A 20,467-nucleotide genomic window follows, 5' to 3' on the forward strand; every position below is an offset into this window, starting at 1 on the left:
GCATTTTACACCACTAGTAAGCCCTCGTTGAAAACTTTTTGACTTTTTCAAACAAAGTACTGTAGTTGCATCAAGTTGTTTTGTTTTGTTTTGTTTTGTTTTTTTAATGAGCCATTTATTGCTGTTAAAATAAAGACAGATTTGCCTCTTTAAAAAAGCCTGGGCAATGGGCTGGGGTAAACTTTCTTTTCATCTTTAAAGAGCCGATTCTCCACATGATGAAATTATTTCATTTTACATCATGCACGACATTATAAGGAGGGGGGGCACATTTCCCTTTCGAATGTTTGTTGGGCGAAATGCATTCACGGACTCTGCTTTATGTATTGAGCCCCAGAGAGCGACTGGCCGTATGCAAACTCCGGTTGACATAATGCAGAGCTGCTCTGCTTAATTAGCTTGAGATGAGGGTGTTATTTTTTTTCTCCTTTCTTACTGTTTATTCCTCTCTTCCTGACTATTACAAAGGCTACTTAAGAGGAAGTAGTTTTCTGCTAATGGAAAATGATGAGGAATGGTTTAGTGATGAGAGTAAATAAGAAACTACATCTAACACCAGCCTTTGCTTAACCGGCATTTTGGGGAAGGGAAACCGAACAAATATGAAACTTTGGCAAAGTTTCTTCTATCTTTGTTTGCTTTTTATTGTGTGAGGGGGAAGGGGCACAGCCCGGGGTTGCAGCCAACATCTGCTGCTTGTTTCTTTTAAGAGAAACGCAACCTGGAGCAAACTCATCGCTGAACCCTGACTGGGTCCTGTGAAACCCCTGGTCCCCTCCAGCCAGGAGAGGATGCGGCCACCCTGGGACCGCTGGCTGGTCACCGTGTTTTTCGGGCGCAGGCACCCGTGGAGTGGGGCAGCAGCTGTCTCAGATCCCCTTGTCAGCCTGTTGTACTGACTGCCTTTTCCTCTCTTAAAACCCTTCCCCAAAGCAGCACTTTCTGGCAAATCTCATGCAGCGATGGTTTCCCCCCTGTTCCCTCTCAGTGACGGTCCTCTTTTGGCTCCCCCATCCCTGCAAAGCAGAAACATGCCGATTTTTTTTCAAAAATGGGTCATATCTCATTTTTGCCTGTCTGGAAGTTTCGGGGTTTTTTTTTAATTTTCGCAGGCATGCAGGAGCAGGAGGGGTCCAGACACATCTACACTGCCCATCTCACCTCCAGGTCACTCGCCCCAAACCCCTCGCCCAGCAGCATCCCCATGCGCCACTAACGCCATGCCACATCTCCCCAGGGCAGGACAAAGCCTCGTGGCAAAGCTGGGCCGCTGAAGGGAGCTGCATGTCCCCCATCCTGCAGCCAGACAGACGCGAAGCACCATCCGGTAGAAGAGAAATCGGTACCTACCCCTTCGGCAGCTGGGCTTGCCTGGCCCAGGCGGTGGCTAGTGGGAGGCCGACATGGACCACGCTCCCTCCATCCTCCATACGGAGAAGGCATAACTCAGCCTCTCATGAGCTACATAACTGCAGCTTGTCATCTTACTGTCCATCTCGTCGCTCTGTAGCACCTGGTAGAGGAAGTCTATATACCGTGCCGCCAGCTTGAGGGTCTGGATTTTACTGAGTTTGTCAGAGGGCAAAGTGGGGATGATTTTCCTCAAGGCAGCAAAAGCTTCATTGAGCGACTGAGTCCTCTGCCTCTCTCTGACATTGGCCAGGATCCTCTGGCTCTGCAGTTCTTCATAAGATTGGGAGCTGGGACTGGACTTTTTCCCCCTCTTCCCTGGGTTGGGGCTGCCATCTTCGCTGGACTTCTTACTGTATCTTCTCTTCCTGCCAAATCTCTTTGGCTGCCTTTCCAGCTCCTCTTCACTGGTCCCCAAGCTATCCACAGGGGAAACAGGAGAACTGGAGCTTTCTTCCATGCTTTCTGCAAGAAGGGGAGGGGAAGAGACTTTCCCCCCCTCCTTATGTTATGTGAGTGTGTGTGTGTCTTAAATATGCTTTAAATTCCTGAGACAGATCCTTTGGAAAAACAGGAGGGCGCTTTTTTTTTTTTTTTTTTTTGCTGACCAAACGTTTTCCAGGTTGCTTGAAGGGCTCTTATTTCAAGGACCGGGGTTGTGCAAAAAATTGAGGTCTCGGAGAGAGGAAGTTATTCTAACTTTTTGGAAACTTTAGCTGAGCTCGGTTGCTAAATAGTTGTCAGAAGTGAGGGAGGTGCGGGGCTCCCTTCTGATTGGCCGGCCAGGTCAGTGGGAGGAAAGCTTTTCCCCTGCTAAACTTTCACAGTTTTATGTTACACTTAACTAAAATCTTGGGAATGCACCTCGAATAAAAGATAGCTGTTGACCACCTCCCGCCACCACCACCCACCCCCGCCCCAGATGCTGAATTTGCAGCACCCCTCCAGGGTAATCCCCCTGTCAGGATTTTTTGGGGTGCTGGTCTCCTCGCTGAGCACTTGCGGGCTGCCTCCCAGCCCATGCTGCCGGGGGTCCCACTCCCAGCTCCATGGCCAGGCTGCAGCAGTACCTTGCCCAAATCAGGGTGCAGGGCTTGCACATCCAAGAACTGCCCTGTTTTTGCAAAGTAGCACGTTATTTTGCACTCCCCCGTGCTGGGGGTCTTGAAAGCCCCCTGATGTCCCTCTGAAAGTTGCCCCTTGCAGCACCCGGCTCCCAAAACTCCCTGCCATGCAGAGACAGGGTGGGGAGGACCTGCCTCTTGGTCCCACAGGGTGACCTCAGGGTGACAGAAGTCCCCTGAGGCACACTGAGCTGTGGGAAGGGTGGAGGTTTGGGAGCAGTCGGGGGAAGCCCCTTCAAGCCCCCTACTTGTGGGGGGCATGGAGAGACCCTCCTGGACTATAACCAAGTGGAGCCCAAAACACGGGTCACCTGGAAAGCGGCTAATAGTTTGTGGAAAACCCCACGGAGAGTACCCTGGAAAGGCCATGCTGGCCACGCAGCACGTCTGCCTGCCATTTTTCTCCCCGCTTCTTTTCCTCCCTGTTAAATGCTAAATAGTACTTTTTGGGGAAGCAAGAGCCGAGGTAGGTCGGAGGACCTCTTTTCCTCCAGAATATCCTGCTATTTAAATCATGGTATCCCAGCGCATAAAAAGCAGTTCCAGGGTTTCTGATGTATCAAACAGAAGATGATGGATCTATTTTTCCTCTCCATCACACCAGGGAAAATGTGGGAAAACGCTGCTTGCTTCCGTGGAGCTAAGGCAGAGCAAAATCAGATTTGGACCTCTGATTTCAGTTACAGCCCAAATTGCAGGAACAGATGCATTCCTGAGCAGCAAAGATCATGTTTTCAATACGGAGCAGGAGAATAAAATAAAACAATAATAATAAAAATAAATAAGACAAAAGAAACTAGTAAAATGTAGATGTTGTATCAGAAGAACTAGTTTGGAGTGGATTTCTTTGCAAAGTTTTCCAGTAGGTATCAACACTCATTAATGGAAAAAATAATGTCTGGTTTGATTGGAAAGTGTTCCTTGGTAGGAGAAGGAATTTTGGCTTGCCGGTGGCTGACTCCACTACTGGTAGGTAATGTTTATAGTGGAAAGACTTCCCCAGGCAGCCCCTGGGGAGAGCCTGTGTTTGCTTTCAAAAGGAAAGGTTTTCAGGTGCAGCACAGAAGTCGGAAAGCGAGGCAGTACTGCAAATAGATTTTTAATCCAATTTAAGACCCCAGCGAGTCAGATAGGATGGGTGCCTCTGCTGCTTGCACCCGAAAGCCAGGTTTCCAGAGGGGCTCAGGGCTGGCGGCTGGGGCTGACGGTTGGCAGCTGCTCCACATCTATGACCTAGAGGTCCATGAGTACGGGGGGCTGGGATGGTGTGTGCCAGCCCTGCAGACCTGAAGGCAGATACCACCCTCAGCTGAGTCAGAGAAAGCAACATTTATACTGGGGAAACCTAAGTAACAGCCCCTTGCCTGCCCCATAAGTGAAATAAACTGCTGTCGATAGTGGTGCCAATGTGAAACTGCACCTTGGAGGGCAAAACACCCCTCGTAAGGGGTATTAGGTTTGTATTTCCAAGTATCAAGAGAAACCGTCACTGAAGACCAGAGAGGTATTTCTGCTTTCCAGCTGCAAAGAGCACAGTTTTCCCAGCAAACAGGTTCCCTGCTAACGGCATCAACTCCTCCGTGTGCTCGCACCACATTTACGGCGATAAACTGCTGTGGATTTGCAGAGATATGTGGCGCATGGGAACACAACTGGGCATGCACTGCCAGAGGTGCTATAGGTGCCTGCAGAAGGCTGCTCGGGGAGCGAGCAGGGCTTTGTTTTCATCTGTGTTTGAGAGCACCAGGAGCAAGGGGAGCAGACCCGAGCTGGAGAGAGTGAGTGGAGATGCTCGTTGCTGCCCTGGAAATGGTCTCCCCCTGCCCTGCCAATGTGTGTTAATATTTATTCTTCATCTTCCTTTTGCCTCGCCATGACCACTGAAGGTAGGACTTGATTTTCCAGGGAGTGAGGTGTTTCCCTGGGGTGGGATGCAGTCTTTCCAGGGGTTGGAGACAGAGGAGTTTCGGGGGCTGACTGTGTGGATGTGTCTCAAAGTGCCCAGTTCTCAGCTGGAACTGGTATTTTGCTTTTGTGATAACCACTGGGATCATCCCGTACAAGTGCAGCAGGAGACACGCAGCTCCTGGGCATCGTGCTGCATGCAGCCGCGGTGGCAAACGGATGCGGCTACGTGGCGCAGTCTTGGTCCAGCCGAGCAGCTGCTGCTCCTTGTGCTCTTGGCTTTGCCTCTCTGGACTGCACAGCACAGAGCAGGAGCAGACTCCCATGGCAGAGCAGCCCCTCGCTGCTCTGCATGCCATGGCTATATTAAATAAATAAATGAACAAGAAGCCAGCCCCCTGCCTGGCTTCTGAGAACGAGCGTGAAGGAGTGTTTGCACGACAAAGCGAGGCAGGATTTCTCCCTAAGGAGGCTGTTGCAGTGCATAACCTCTAAATGTGCAAAGCTTTTTAGTATCAGGCAGGCTTCATTAGGGGAAATTTATGGTGAAACTTGGCTGTGTTATAATTATGAAGTCTATAAGCCCGGCTCCAACGAGCATTGCCCCAGAGCTGCTCTATATGTGTGTACTCTTTACGGCCGCCGAGTCCCCTAGCAGTACTTAGTGCCAGAGCTAAGCATGGTGTTGACAATACTGCAAATATCTTCCCTTGGAGCAGACCAAAGGCATGGTCTACGTGTGTGCAGACCCGGGTGAAATGTGATCTTGCTCTCCTGAAGGAAGAGGGAGTTTGAGAGGTTTGTGGGGGAGCCACGTTTTATGAAGGTACTGCTGGCCAAGAAGGACTGGGTGGATGCATCCTTCCTGCTACCACAGCAGGGTGGGAGAGAGGTTGTGAAATAAAAACTGTGATATAAAAATTAGTTTTCGCAAGAGTTTAATGTGACATCTATTATGATGCTGCTGCTGTTTCACTGCCATTATCAGGTGCCTAAAATTTCTAAATTAGAGGAAAACAATAAACACAGACTGGGCTTTGGGGACAGTGCTTATTCTTTGTAGGAAGCCTGTGGTCCAGTTGTCACCCTGTCAGGGCTTGGCCAGTAAATCACCCCTCAGCCACCCTGCACCATGGAGGAGAGCATTTGGAGTTCCACCTCCTGCCACCTTTCCCTCTGCCTGCAGCAGGAAATGTTGGGTGCCCTGGCAGTAAAGGCAATAGCATTTCAATGTGTTCAGACTGCTCTTCCAGCCCCTCTCTGTTGGGGGAGCTGCCCAGGACACAAATTTTTGGAGCAAACTGAAAGAAGATGATGTTGTGCTTACTGCCATCCTCCTCCTCACTACCTGCTGCTATAGAGAAAAGCATCATTTCTCCTTAGAAACATCCTTGTTGATAGTTACATCCAGCGTTGCATGCAGCTTCTACTGTAGTCAGATGTAGTTAAGCTGATTTTTTCCCCCCTTGCCTTCGGTGTGACTTAAGAGATAACTCCTCAATGCTTTTGTGCAGCAGCCACTAAATGTGATCTGGTACGTGCATCTTCCATGCACTGTCTTTGCAAAGGCAGTCATGTTTCACCTTGCACTTCTGCTTTGTGGGCTTTGTTTCCTTATTCCTCATGTTGCACCAGAGCAGCAGCCAGACACGGCAGGCGGATGTTTCTCAAAGCATTGACCCTGCAGTGACAAGTTTATAATCAAAAGCAAAGGTGAGGCAAGTGAGTAGCAGAGATAAGAGGCAGGAGGTAAGGAGAGCGAGGCTTTAGGGATAAGACAGTTGGAGCAGAGCACGGTTTCAAAGTAATTGGATACGCTAATGTCGGAGTTTGTGCAGGAATGTACATCTGTTTCTGAACTGTTACCAGCTGATGTGCCGGCTCTTCCTTTCTGCTTCCTCAGTTATAAACCCTCAGAGCAGCAGACACAAGCAAAGGCGAGGCTGACCTGGGGAAAGGGAGTCCTATTGCTTGCTAATCCTCCCAATAAATGCAATCAAGGTCAAGGCATGCTTTTCATTTGCAAAGGTGTTTCTGGGGCAGCTGGGTGTACTGATGCCTGCCCTGGGGAGCAAGGTGGCAGCTTTTCTCCATGATGGCTCCACCTGGCTTCCTCAGCTTTGTGCTTGGGGATATGGGAAATACAGGTCTTTTTAGGGGAGACTTCACAGGAGAAGTACAGACAAGAGAGAAGGACTTGGAGATTTTCCAAGCAGATGTCTCTTCCTCCTGAGGAAGCCCCACAGGCCCTTTGTCCATCTTCTTTACGAAGGTGGCAGCTTTATCCAAGCTTTGACCAAGCAAAGTGTGAATTGCCAGGGCTGTTTTTCCAGAGCTTGCTTTATTTGCTGTTTGCAATGCCAGGACAAACTATCTACAGTGTAATAATTATAAATGCAAATCTTAAATAACTTTCAAAAAATACCATGGTGAGCCAGATTATGAAAATGCACTGTAATTCACAGATTTTCTAACCCAGGCCCAGATTCTGTGATGTGCTGGAGGATGCCTTGGAGAAGAGAGTTGCATCTACGTCCCACTAACTTCTGTGGGACATAGGCAGGCACTTAAAGTTACATATATGCTAAATACTGGCTTGAATTTCTGATCTGAACTTCCCTTTGAAATAAGAAGATAAATCAACAAGCTTCAACAGGTTTGGGTTGGGGTCTCTAGTATTAAGCTGTTGGAGGACCAGTTCACATCCCCTGGCCATCCAAGCTCCATTGTCAATAGGACAAGGATAATGTAGACCTGATGCAGTTGTGCCTTGAATGCTGGGTGCAGTGTTTCAGGTCTGATTGCTGGCAAGATTAGAAATACACATAATTTCTCATGTCAGTACCGTTGGGAAGATTAGCATATGTCCTGCTCTAGGAAGAAACCAAAAGGCAGTGGCATTGCAATTGTGGATTCTATTTTTAATAATAGTGCAAAGCAAAAAGAACTGGCATTTTGGGGGAGTAAAAAGTAGTCACTACCATGATTCCAAAAATAACATTTCTATTATAGATCATTTACACGAGGCCACCACTAATTGCAGATTGCAATCAGAATGTCTCCCTGGGAATCCACAGGGAAGACAGATTTTTTTTCCTCTTTTTGGAAGGTGAAATATTAATTGAGGCTGCAGCAGTAGTAACTGCAGCTTAAAACTTGGGCTAGGAAAAATGAAAATATTGTTTCATGAAGAGGAAAATCAAAGCTCGTGAGGCATTTTGTTCCCCTTGCCTTTTCCTTCCCATCTCCAGCCACATTAAGCTGGGGAGGAAGGGCTTCCCACCAACATCAAGGAGAATCCAAAACCAGCCTGGCTGTTCCAACAGCACTTGGGCACTTGGGAAGGGTCAGGCTTCTGTTCATTTTTTGGACAGCAACACACACTTCAAGGCAGGTATATTCAAACCAACATCAAGTTTGGCTTCCAGTTTTTAGCATTACTTAATAGTTTCGCTGTGTCCAGATGGAGGACTGCTTCCACTGAGGAGCCAGGGCTTGCTCCTGAGATGAAACTTTGGTTGACTCTAGCAGTACAAGTGCAGTCTGTGGTCTGGGAAGGATTTGGCCAGGCTGACACTAGTGAGACTGACCTCATCTCCCTGTCCAGCCATGGAGGGAGGAACTGTCCTTTCTGGGTCTCCATGATGAATCCTTTCCCCATGGATTACAAAACAGATCTGCAGAAGTTGATGGCCTCAGGTTAGTGCTTTGCTGTCATCTTTAATCTGTGAAGCCCCAGAAACAATGTAAGGGACGGCACTGATCCAATAAAGCAGATTTAAGGCTTGTAACTCTCTTGTCTTAGTTGCCTTCCACAGCCCTCTCTGAAAGGGTCAGCAGGATCCCAGGGTGAAAACTGTTTCTGCTGGGCACAGGTTGACTTTGCAAACACTATGCTCTTTTGTCCATCTCCTGTTTGGATCCAACCACTGACTGTAGTGGTGTTTTCTTGAGCACAGTGGTCCGTGATTGTGATTACTCTTTTTACACATCTTGAAGCCCATAGTTACTCTGAATCCACATGGCTGGAAAGCCCACCAAGAAAAAGTCCAAAGTACTGTTGCTTGTATTCTTGCATTTCATTATTTTTGAGGATTAACCAGAACCCTAGAGAGTCAAATCAGCCTTGTAGTTAACTATTTTGTCAGGTGAAAAGATAGCAACAAGGTACTGGAAAGCAAAGCCTTTGGCAATTGCCAGGGGCCCACCTAATCTTTCTCAAAGAATGTTACTTTTCTCAAAGCATCTTACAGCTTTCCCCATTTCCTTCAAATTAAATCACTTTGAAGGCTATGTCAGGTGGACACGTGGCACTGGTCACAAGTGTCCTTGTTGCTGGCCAGAGAAATGCCTCCTAACTGTACAGAAACAACCTGAAAAATTACATGATGGATGCAAAGGCAAACCCAGAAGCAGCTTTGTTTGCCTGGGTGTATTGCTCGATAGATACGCACACAGCAAGGAGGGATTCATTGCCCTGAACCTTAGCCAACTAAGTTTTAACTGTTGAGGCTACCTCTGGAATTTAACCAGCAAGGTCCAGCATCTTGCAGTTCAGATGTTAGGTAGAGAGGAAGCCAAACTGATGAAGTTGGACACAGATAGCTATAAGATAGCTCTGACAGGGGAAGACAAACCTCTCCTAGGAACTGGATGCATGTGCTGGTGGTCACAGCACAGCCCCAGGAACAGCTGTGCTGGAGGCCACTGGGGTTTTTGAAACTGTAAGAGTTTGGAAATACCACAATTTTGAATGCCAGGGCAAAAAAGGAGGGAAAACTTTTTAAAGTTTCTGAAGTAAGAAAACCTGAATTTTCAAGGAGAAAAAGGATAGGGTCAGTTAAAATTTTGTTGTCTCTCTGGCCAGCTCTGAACTTTACCTGGGCTTTGGCTGATACCTGAGCTACTCATAGTTTGCAAACCCTGGAGCCCTCCTTTGCCCAGATGAAAACAGGCAACATCTGTCCTCATTTTTCATCCCACAGCACTATAACTCTCCAATCATTTCTTCCAGGGTTTAAGCCATAGTTGAGGCCATGTATCATGTTGCATATGTCTTCTGGTTAAGGGATACTGGACAGCTCATTAGCAGCACTTGTTGAGGGGCTGAATGGGTTGCTGATGAGTGACAGGTAATTATTCACGGTTCCTGGCAGTGAAAAGTCCCACCTTTGAAGTGTTCCCACTCCCTGTCAGCCTGGTGGTGGGATGCTAGAGATGGGACCTTGGTTTCCTGTACCAGAAAGGAAGAGCTCTACTGGCTGGGTCATTGTCACTATTGGGCCAACTCAAGCAATTTAGCTAAACTCCCCTAATATTCATATACTTAAAAAAGGGAACTACACCTTCTGCCTCAAAGGCTAGGGAGCTAGTTATGAGCCATATCACAGCTTTCTCCCATACCTTGATGGGAAAAAAAAAAATCCTATAATTTGTTTTTCCTTTCTTGGAAACACTGCTCAAAAATCATAGCCACTCTTCCTTTCTTATCCATCTTTTTTTCAACCACGCCTTAACTTTGTATTAAATCCTTTGGCAACAGTGCTTCACCATGCTTTCTGTGTGCCTTTAAACATTACTGACTTTTCCACATTGGCAGGACGAAATACAGGATCCCAGCCCCCAGCCTGCTTGCTGCTTTTTTCTTCTTTTTTTTTTTTAAGAATATGGGACTAACCCATAGCCCCAGAAGAGCTGTGTCTCACACTCTGTGGAGGTCAATGGTGCTGCAGTGGTTCAGTGCCTTTGCAAGAAGGTGGAATCCGGTGAGGATCCCTTCAATATTAATGGAGAAGTAAAGTGGGCTGGTTTAGGTCCTTTATGTCTTGCTTTTAGGTATTTTAATGGCCTAGAAGAGGGAAAGGGTGTGGCCTTGGAGAACTCCCTGGGTGAGTGGTGAACTTCTCGCCAAGTAGATAAAGAAAAACCTGACAGAAATAGTTATTGAGGGGGAAAACGTTTGTTTTCTAAATAGAACAGGTTTTGTGAAATGTGCCAACGTTCCTAGGAAAATATGATTTATTTTGGAAAATCAGGCACCTTAACTCTGACTGTTTTACCTCTGCATGTTGCAGTTGAAGTTTAATTGTATGTCCAGGTACTTTAGTTGCCCATTGCCCCTGCTCTGAACATCGCTGATAGCCCATGGCAGCTGAAAAGGAGGGAGCTTGCTTTGTCCTGGGTTGCCTAGCCAGGAGTGTAAAGGACACAAAAAGTCAGTGCCTCACTTTGAATTTTGCTGCAGCAATGGGCTGGTACCTCCTCAGCAAATCATTTGGTTATCAGCTGGTTTGTTTTCACTTTGGTATTTAATTTGATGCTGAAAGGTTGAAATCATCCATTAAAAAAAAAAAAAAAATTGCTGATTAGCTACACTTACAACATCAGAAGTGACAGTCAGCCAAACCTGCTTAGCTGAGAGAGGAAATTATTTTTCTTAGACTGGTTAAAACTTCTGCTTTTTGCTTTGTCTTTACTAACACCTGTTTAACTCAAGCACCTGAATAAACTTTGAGGAGAAAAGATAGCTTTGTTAAAGGCTCAACTGGACCCCAAAAGATCGGGTTCCACTTCTGGGACCCTCAACAAATCCAGGGGAAACCAGGCTTGACATTCCTAGTGAGATCTGGGGAGAAAAAGCAGGAAAGGCCCATCATTTCTTTCAAAAACAATTAGGTGAAAAAGCCCCAACCCAAACACACAAATTCTCAAAAGTTAAGGTTGGTAGAATTTAAAAGAAGCGACCCTAAAAAGTCATAAATTACTGTCATTGATTTTGGACCGTTGTTCCAGAAATATTAAGTGAACTGGTTGTTTTCTCAAGAGTAACAACCTTTACCTGTGTAGATCATATTGTCTGTTGGGACATCATGAACTATAGCACTAGTCTTCTTGATGTAGATCTGGTTGTAAATACACCACTGTATAGATACCAAAGCTTATGTAAAGGAACATGTGTGTAGTAGCTGAAGCACTGGAAACAAAATTATCAGGGAAACAGCTGCACCCCTCAAAGGCCCTGGAAGAGCATTCCTGCAAAGCATCTGCAGATTTGCATGTGTAGCATCAGGGAAGATGCATGTTTGGGTATTTTTAACCTCCCAAGCCTGTTGCATGCAGGAGTCAGGGTATGCTTCTCCCCCTTTCATTGATGCCTTGCTCTGTTACATCCTTGATGGTCTTCTCTTGGCAAGGGTGACTTGCTCAATATTGTCGTGAGCCTTGCTGTGTTGGTACTGGATGGTGGGAAGCAGTGCTCCAGCAGTATTACAGAAAGCTAGGCTCTAATTCATCTGTCCCAGCTGCCCACATCCCACCTTTCAGCATCACAGATAAGAAGTGTGTTAGAGAAATATTCCTTTTCATGAAGCTCTAAGGTGCAATACAGGGCTGGATGCACTACTGCACTCTTCATGGTGGGGCAGGTTTTGGTCTCTGTGGGAGAAAACAATGTCCTGTACGGTCAACTTCAAGAACGTAAGACATTGCACTGAAGTAAAGGGGGTGATGCATGTGCTCAAACCTTCTCCAGGAGCACCCCAGTTCAGAGGTGACATGGGCAGCAGCTGCAGCCTATCGATATGGTCTAGCTTCCATGTTATCCAATGCTTGAATCAAAACAATAATAGTAGCTCTCTTTGCTACAAGGATGAGTAACCCAACCTGTGGTGAATTGCAAAGTACCACATTCTTGTGTATTTTAGCTCAAGAGGTCTTTTAACTTGCATTTAATTGTCGAAGGAGGAGAGCTGTAAAGCATACCTGTCCTCAGCTTGAACCTCCCCCAGTTTTTTGATTATCAGTTGAACTTTGCAATTTTTTTTTTTTTTTCTGGCATCAATACTACTGTGTTGTTTCATTTCCTTCTCTTTTTGCGCTTTTGGCAAAGACGAAGTTTACTGTCGGTTCCAGTATATACTCTATCAGGTGACCCGGAGTCTGATCCACAACTTGCAAAGTCAGCAGAAAACATTATGTTGCTCTCTGCAGGCTTTACAGCGACCTTTAATAATTCTGCCCTCCCAAGGGGGCTGAAGTACGAATCCAGTAGTCATTTGTCGTGTCTCAGTCTCCTAAAGGGCCAATAATTTCTTGCAATATTTTTGTAGGCCTTTGATCCATCACTGTTGCTTGATTGTGCTTTGAAGACTTAATAGAGCCCCATATCCCGCACTTATTAAATTCAAATTCTCCAGTTGCATTTCCCTGGAAGATACATAAAAATAACACATGGAGGAAATATAACTGGAAGATCCTTCGTATAAGCTGGCTTATATTTTGCATGCGGGGAAGACACTGAAACCATTGCTTTTGCACTCATGACAGAACCATCTGTATAAGTTTGATACAGTGGTGTCTATCTGAAAAAGCAATAATAGGTCAGGGAGCTGTGTGCTGGCTTCAAAGGCTCAATTTTCAGTATGCCGCTAGGCAGACTTTCATTTAGAAAGAATTAAGATTGAAGGCACCTAGCTGTAGAAGTTGCCATGTGCTCTGACAATAGATGTGTCTGGTGGGATTTTAGCGCAGCTCTTCTGTTGTTCTGCTGTCGTTGGGAGGTAGTTATTTCAGGGTTGGGATAAGGATGACATTGCAGGCTCCCAATATTACTCATCTGATTGAAAGGGATTGATAAAGCAGCGTGACAAGCCATTTTCTGGATGGCGGTAGAGAACAGTGGGAGATGCAACCATTTTTGAGTGGAAACACTCTTACATTCAAGCAAGAGGACAGATGATCCGTTAACTACTGAAAGGACTGGGGAGGGGATCCACAGTTTACAAAGTCCCTTTACCATCCTGCTCACATAAAAGAGCTTCTGCTCAAGAGTGACGTCCTGGGGACAGCACAGATCCACAGTGAAACTGGGGAAATACTTTCAGTTGTTCCCTATTTTCTGGGCTCACACCAGGAGGTAGGTGGGACATTTATGATAAACTCCAGTAAAGCCACCCAATTTATGTGCAAAGCCCCTTGCAAGCATCAAGCTACTTGCAGGCACATGGGCAGCCATTTACTCAGACCTCACCTGCATAAAACTATTTCTCCATTAGAAATCTCTTCTCTCTGTCTAAGCAGGGAAAGAAGCCTGAGGAGAACAGAGCGCTTGGTTGCACCAAAAATAAAATGGGAGAAGAGCAGCCTTGGGCAGGCTGACGGAAACACTTCCATTGACTTGGATTTGCCCTGGGTCAGCCTCACTTTGGGAACTGTGAGATTGGGGTGGCTAATAAAGAGCCAAGCTCTCCAGTTAAACACAACATAAGCACAAACAGCACTTTCTGAACCTTTGGTGGGCCTGGTGGGACACATACATTCTAGTGTACAAGGCAAAGCCTAAATTAAAAGCTAGAAACATCGGCATCTCACAGCATGTTGTGCAACCAGAGCTCAGTGATATTTTGTAATTAGAGTTGCTCCCTGGTTGTTTTTTTTTTTTTTTCAGTGGGATCCAATTTTTTATGGGAACACATGCTGAAAAAAATGATTCAGAAAGCAGATAGAAAACAAATTAGTTGGTTGAAAATAAATAATTGTTTTCAAGGAAGTTGAGAACTTCCTAAAGGAAGTTTTCACAAGTGTGAAAAGTTTTGTTTGGGGGAAAGCATAAGGCTTTGTACAGCAGTGCTTACTGAAAGTATTACAAAAGATGAATCTTCAGCATGGCCACACATACAGCAATTTTGAAAGCGCCAAAGTGTGACCGATCTTTAATGCCATTTTCTCTCTCTGTACAAAAATACTTCTATGGAGAAGGATGGAGGGAGGTTTTAACCTGAAAACTTTGCAAGGTAGCATTGTCCAGCAAAGGTGCATAGAAACATAACGTGCAATTGAAGAGATGCATAGGACCCTGGAGGAAACATTTTTTGTGTGCTTTCTTGTCATAACAGGAGTCTGCTAACAGCAGAGTGAGCTTGTTTAGTGACACTTTTAGGCCAGTCAACAAGTCAGATGTGCTCAGTCTGTCAATGCTGAAGGTCTACCTATACACCCCGATGCCCCAAGACCCTTCATCTCAGCCCTTGGTCATCAGATGTTAGCTTTCCCGCCTGGGCACCTTTCTGCATTTGCATCTTCATTCTGCTGCGTGGCAGGAGACAATGAACATAGAGGAATTAGATGGGATGGTTTTTTTTCTCCCAGTGCATGTTCCCAGCATTGTATCTCACAGCTGCTGTATGGGTTTATTTCCCTGCAGCGGGAAGGAGGCAGGAGAGGACAGACAGCATTGCTCCCCATACACAATGGGGTAAAACGCCTGGTGAATGCAGCAGGAGCAAAATGATGCCGGTGCAGACCAATTTAGAAATTTGCAAGCAAACATCTGTCAGGCACTCGGCTCAGATGAATAACAAAATCAGACTGAAGCAGACATATGATGAAATCCTTCCATGTGGAGGGAAGGGGGAGGGGGGCAGCAATCCATCGTGTACTAATATTTTCATTATAATGCAAAGCGTATCAGTAACACACACACGTGAAGCTATGGAAATGTGGGGTACGTTGTTGTGCCATATGTTTTAAATATTATTAAGTAGGCCAGTTTTGTCGTATATTTGATATTCTGGCTGTTGTTGCTAGGACTGGACCAACTGATTCATATGGAATATGAATTGGCCTTGAACTCAGTCTAATCGCTGACCCAAAGAGGGTTTTGCAAAATGCTTTTATAACCTGAGAAATGATAGGCTAAATCTTGCACTGGAGGAGGAGGACGATTGGTCGTACACTTGACCTAGATACAAATCTCTGGGGTTAAAAATAAAGAGGCTGTTGGATAGCGGGGACCAAAACATGTCACTGATAAGATTTGTTTCCTTTTTTTGTTTTTGCTGGAAAATGCATCTCAGACAAAAATTGTGATCATCATTTTTTGGAAGTTACAGTTTTCAATATTTTCCCCTCAATGTTTCAAAGCAAGAAGGAACTAATGAAATGTTGATATGTCCACATTTTTAATTTGGAAGTTAGTGTAAAACTTCCAGTTTCTTTCAGATTCCCCACATTTTTTCAGGGAACAACTAAATGTGGAAGAAATCTTACTTCTTGTATTTTTAATTCTTACCTCTTAAAAAGAAGGGAACCCCACCCAAACTCTCATTTTGAAATACTCATATAAAAGTCTCCTAAGCTTAGAAGAAAAGCAGAGAAATATTTCTGGGGACAAGTTCTTTCCCTCCTTAAGTCTGCTCCTTTTTGCTTTTCCTTTGGGAGGATCTCGCTGTCAGCAGAAAGGGGATAGAGCAGAGCATGGTGTGGAGAATATATTCATTGTATTGTCGAGGAATTCCTGATTCTTTCCCATCTTTTTTCTCCTTTTGAGAAAAAGAAGGATGAAGGAATTGGTGAGAGACAATGACAGGTCCTCTCCCCTCTTACCCCCAGCTCTTGTCAAGGAACTTGAACTCACAGTGAGTTCCAAATGAAAGCACCACGCTAGGGGCTTTTTTGGGGGGTGGGGAAAATCTGCTCCCTTGTCTGGGCAGGCCTGGTGTTTCTTTGCAGGACGTGGGCTGGGACCCGAACATCTCACAGGGCTTCTTCCTGTTCCCACATCCGTGCCAGGAATTGGACTCCGCGGGAGTATTTTGGATAACATGTCCTGGGAAGATGGGAGCCAGAGGGGGATGGAGCTCCCTCTCTCAGAGTCGGCCTGAGTCTGCAGCTCCAACAAGCCCAAGAGTATGAAAACTGGTTTCGTTGCTGGAGTTGGCAGATACATATACCAGGATCACAGCTGATGACTCAGAAGGTGCTGTTTTTTACAAACACTTTGCTGACTACAAAGTCACTCTGAGAGTTTGGTTTTACTGTGCAAAATCCATAGGTAAAATGCATTGCCTTTCCCCAAGAAAAATCTGCTTGCTTTCAGATTTGCTTTTCTTTGGTTCCATCAGTAAATGCAGAATTAGCTCATCATTGAAGCCTAACACTTTCAGAGACATGAAGATTTGCTAGCTCCCTGCATGATTTCTTTCCTTTTCTCATCAGCTTCTGCTCAGGGAAATCAGTGCAAGGTAGTGGATGCAGTGGACTTGTGTGGCAGTGCTTAGACTGTAACTCAGTCTGCAAAACCTGCATTGCCAGTGATGCAGAACAGAAAGGGAGAGAAAAGCATCCATCACCTTGATTTTTAGGCTTTGGATTAATCAGTCGGGCTGCTCAATAACAACATTTGCTGCCGGTCCTCTTTGCTGCGACTGCTTGCATTTCATTTCACAGCTCAGTGTTGGGTGCAGAAAGCACCAAGAGGCAGAATTTGTGGGCACTTCTTTGTACAATGGCCTTCTTTTGAACTTTGATGCGCCAAGTCATGCTGATCCAGTGAAAATTCAGGCTGGCCTCTTGGGAGCCATTAGTGCTCTTCACTGATTTAATCAAATGTTCAGAAGTTTAATGCCAAAACGGACTGTCTGATTGCTTTGACTTTCTGTTTATGGCAGGCTGGAACACTTTGACCAGACACCTGTGTTGAGTCCACTGACATATTTGCCTAAAATTTGTCACTCCCTACCTCTCTCTTTCACCTTTTCTTTTCAACTTTACCCACTTTTTTCTTGTGTTGCTTTTCCTTTTAATCTTTTAAACAATACCCTTCTGCAAGGTCCCTAACAAACAACAGCATGCATGCCGTGATGGAGATGTTTCGTCCAGCCCCATCTTGAGCTACTGCACAGTCCACGACTGCATTTCAGTCCATTTACCAAATGTGACAAGAGCAATCCTGGCTCCTTCACTGCAGTGACTCATAAGGACAAGTTATTAAGATATTAAGTTCCAGGACCAGGGCCAAGAGGGTTCAGACACTGCCTCCATCACTATTGTTGTCTCCATTCTTCTCCATGGCGTGTTTACATATCAGCTGGAAATTTCCTAAATAAGCTGATTCTAACCATCAACAAATACCATTCAGATAATGCACATTTCATGGTAGTTCCTAGTATTCTGCTTACAGGAGGATATAAAAACTTCTTTTGTTATAATATAGCCTCCTTGGCAGCTTGTAACTCAGTGGGAAAGGCTCTGGATTCCTGGAGGAGCTCACTGTGTCAGCGATTTTGGGTATTTCAGGGAGTGTGAGGCCTCACTGGGGAAAAAAAGGAAAGCCCAAGAAAAGCTCTGCTCTCCTTTTAAGTTTAATTGGTAATCAAATTAGGTTGAAAATCAAAAAGTGCAAGTAAGGGGTGTGAAAAGAAATTCTCTCTCTCAGCAGATCTGGTGGGCTTTTATAGGAAGCGGGAGAACTGTCAGCCATCTACTGAGTGTTTGTCTGTGTCATATTTCATTTCAAAATGAAAATTCAAGGGAGTGAAGGCTCCCATGTACACTTCTCCCAGGACTTTTGCTAGCTTAGCAAGGTGGTGGCAGAAGTAGCCTTCATCCCTGGATGGGTGAGCCTCAACAGGGGATGCTGAGCAGCATCCAGCACCTAGGGTGCGAGGACACTTTGGGGTTTCTATGGTCTACTTCTTGTGGTCTATGTCCTCTTTGAAACAGGTGTAAAGGTGTCCCCAGCCAGGATTTCTTCCATCCAGGGGGCTTACCATCTTCTATTTTCCTGAAAACCTTTGCATTTTCAACGGAGATTTTTTTCTGGATGCAGGCGATCCAACCAAAAGGTTCAAATAGATTAAAGTTTTCTAGTGAAGTTATTTCCCTGCACCAAGCTGACCTTTTTGCACTAAGAAAAGTTTTTCTGAAAAGGGTCTGCTTTCTTTAGAAATTTGAGTTCATCTTTAGAAATATCTGTAAAGGTGGGGGGACGAGGTCAAAATTTTTAAAATTTAGAACCATTGCAAACCTATAATTTTCACTGGAAATTTGCCCTCAATAAATTATGGATCTTGGGTGGAAAATTTTAGCTGGGGCAGTTTTGAGATTTTTTTTCTTTTTTTCAAATTTTACATTATACATCCACACAGAGCCTTGTTCTCTGCTTTATTTGCTCTGGCCACCTCTGTAAAAACACAGAGGTAGTTCATGTACCCAGTTGTGAAATGCATCACATTATTTTTCTAATGATTTTTCAACAGATTGTCTTAAATTTTAGTACCTGATTGGAAAAAAGAAAGAATACAATAGCCTTTTCATCTTCCTTCTTATTCCCCCTACTCTGCCTTGCACAGAAAAAGTGTCTTTTCAGATCAAGGTTGGAGGGTTGTTGGACAGATCTTGTGCATGTCCAACATGGTGGAAATGTTGCTAAAGTAGAAAACCTTTCACAAAAGTTGAAAGCTGTAATTTTTTTTTTAAACAACTCTTGTGCTTTTTCTTGAACCCGTGGCTTGTAGGGTGGGTGCCCCTTGGACACTGTGCTCTTTTGCTCTCAGATGCATAGCTCTTCCATGTGATGCTTGTAACTGGGAAAGCAGCAGGTGATCCCTGCTCTGAATATCAAGATGAAAAGGAGCTTGAAATGACTTTAAAACGTGGAAGAAGGGCCTGGGAGCCAAATTGAGGATGGAGCTGCCTTCCAGGGCCTTCCCAGCCCCTTGCTCTGGAAAGCACTGCAAAAACTGAGCTCCTTGGGAAAATGCGCTTATGAGTTGTTGTTGTTGGTTTTTAGCTGTCATGTTAAAAATGAAAGAGAAAGATCGTCCAAAATATTTATTTTCAATAAAGGGCCTTCTTTCAACGACAAAAAAAGACAATTCAAAGGAATATCCCAGGCAGCTGTTTATAATTAACTCACGTGATCAGCTGGTGGAAGAATTAAATTAGAGTTGCTTGATTTTATTATGTGTCCATATTATCTACAGACCAACAAAGGTAAGAGGGAAAGCCTCCATGGAGGGGCCTGATCCAGAGAATACTGGAGGCTTGGAAAGTCTCCCTCTGACTCCCAGCATCTTTCAACTGCACTCACTGGTAATTTGAAATTAACCTCTCCATTTATCAGCTCCATATCTTGAACTGGGTATATTCTACAGGAATTTATTTTTAATCTTGTGCTGTGGTTCAATGGGCTGCTTGGTGAAGAGGCTTTATAGACCCAACGTGTGTGCTTTTTTGGGAAGATAATTACACGAGTTCAAAGTCTCGTCAGCCAATCGTATTTTGGTATTCATGCAAGCTGTTTCATAATGCTGTTTTGAACCCTGTTGGTGGCATAATTAAGATTTAATTAAATACAGGAATAGAAACATGTTGTTCATTTGACCATCTGTGAGTCAATGACTACAGTGGTTTTCTAAGTTTCTATGCTACATGCTGTTAGTGAGTGTTTCATATTATTTTCCATCTCCCCAACCATGCTTGCACGTTTTCAGAGCCACCGAAGAGCCAAAGCAGATATTAGAATCTTGTGTTGATGATCAACTCTTTCTGCTGTTCTTAGCTATTGATTGTATTGAGCAAAGTCAAACCTTTTAAGTGTAGCAAGAGCTGTTAAGATGATGGGGAGTGGGCATGGCAAAGAAAAAAAAGAGTCTTTGGCATATGAATCTTTAGATTAAAGATAAAAAGAAACAAGGGAGTACATTTTGTTCCCTGCATTTTTTTTAATGGTTAATTGTCCAAGCCAGCAGCACCCAGGATCCCGTAATAATAATAATAGTAGTAGTAGTAGTAATAATACAGATACTTGTATTTTTCTCAGAGCCTTCCTGCAGCACCTAGCACAAAGCAGCCTTATTCTCAGATGCAGGACAGATACAACAGCAATGTTCAAACTGTGGCAATAATCAAGTACGCAAAGTGCACATCAGGGCCCCAGCTTCTACACAAACCAGAGCTCAGAAAATGTTTAGCTGATGTGCCCAAAATATGCATTTTTTGGTTTGACAAAAACTATTTGTGTGTTGGTGTTGAATATAAGTTAGATTTAACTGAAAAGGGTGGTTTTTTTCCCTAATTAAAACTGTTTTTTGTTGAAACTTTAGAAGGGAAATGTTTTGATTTCAACAAGATATTATGAGTCTAAATGTTGTGTTTTTAAATAGTGCAAAATTCACCCCAAGCCAAAACTGAAACATTTTGTTTCAGATACAATGACATGTCGTGTTTGATCTGAGTATTTCTTTCCC

General features: G+C 44.6%; 1 protein-coding gene across 1 annotated transcript; it reads right to left on the minus strand.

Moving 5' to 3' along the window:
* Positions 1-1,357: 1,357 nt before the first annotated feature.
* TWIST2 (twist family bHLH transcription factor 2) lies at positions 1,358-2,006 on the minus strand. Its single transcript, XM_009889079.1, has one exon. The coding sequence runs from the start codon at positions 1,868-1,870 to the stop codon at positions 1,388-1,390; it is 483 nt and encodes a 160-aa protein (XP_009887381.1). The 5' UTR covers positions 1,871-2,006; the 3' UTR covers positions 1,358-1,387.
* Between the last annotated feature and the right edge of the window lie 18,461 nt (positions 2,007-20,467).

This window comes from Charadrius vociferus, unplaced genomic scaffold (genome assembly GCF_000708025.1).
Source record: "Charadrius vociferus isolate BGI_N301 unplaced genomic scaffold, ASM70802v2 scaffold361, whole genome shotgun sequence".
Lineage (NCBI taxonomy): Eukaryota > Metazoa > Chordata > Aves > Charadriiformes > Charadriidae > Charadrius > Charadrius vociferus.

Bases quoted from the DNA above. Each gene is read 5' to 3' on its own strand.
- TWIST2 (XM_009889079.1), bottom strand. From the start codon at position 1,870: ATGGAAGAAAGCTCCAGTTCTCCTGTTTCCCCTGTGGATAGCTTGGGG.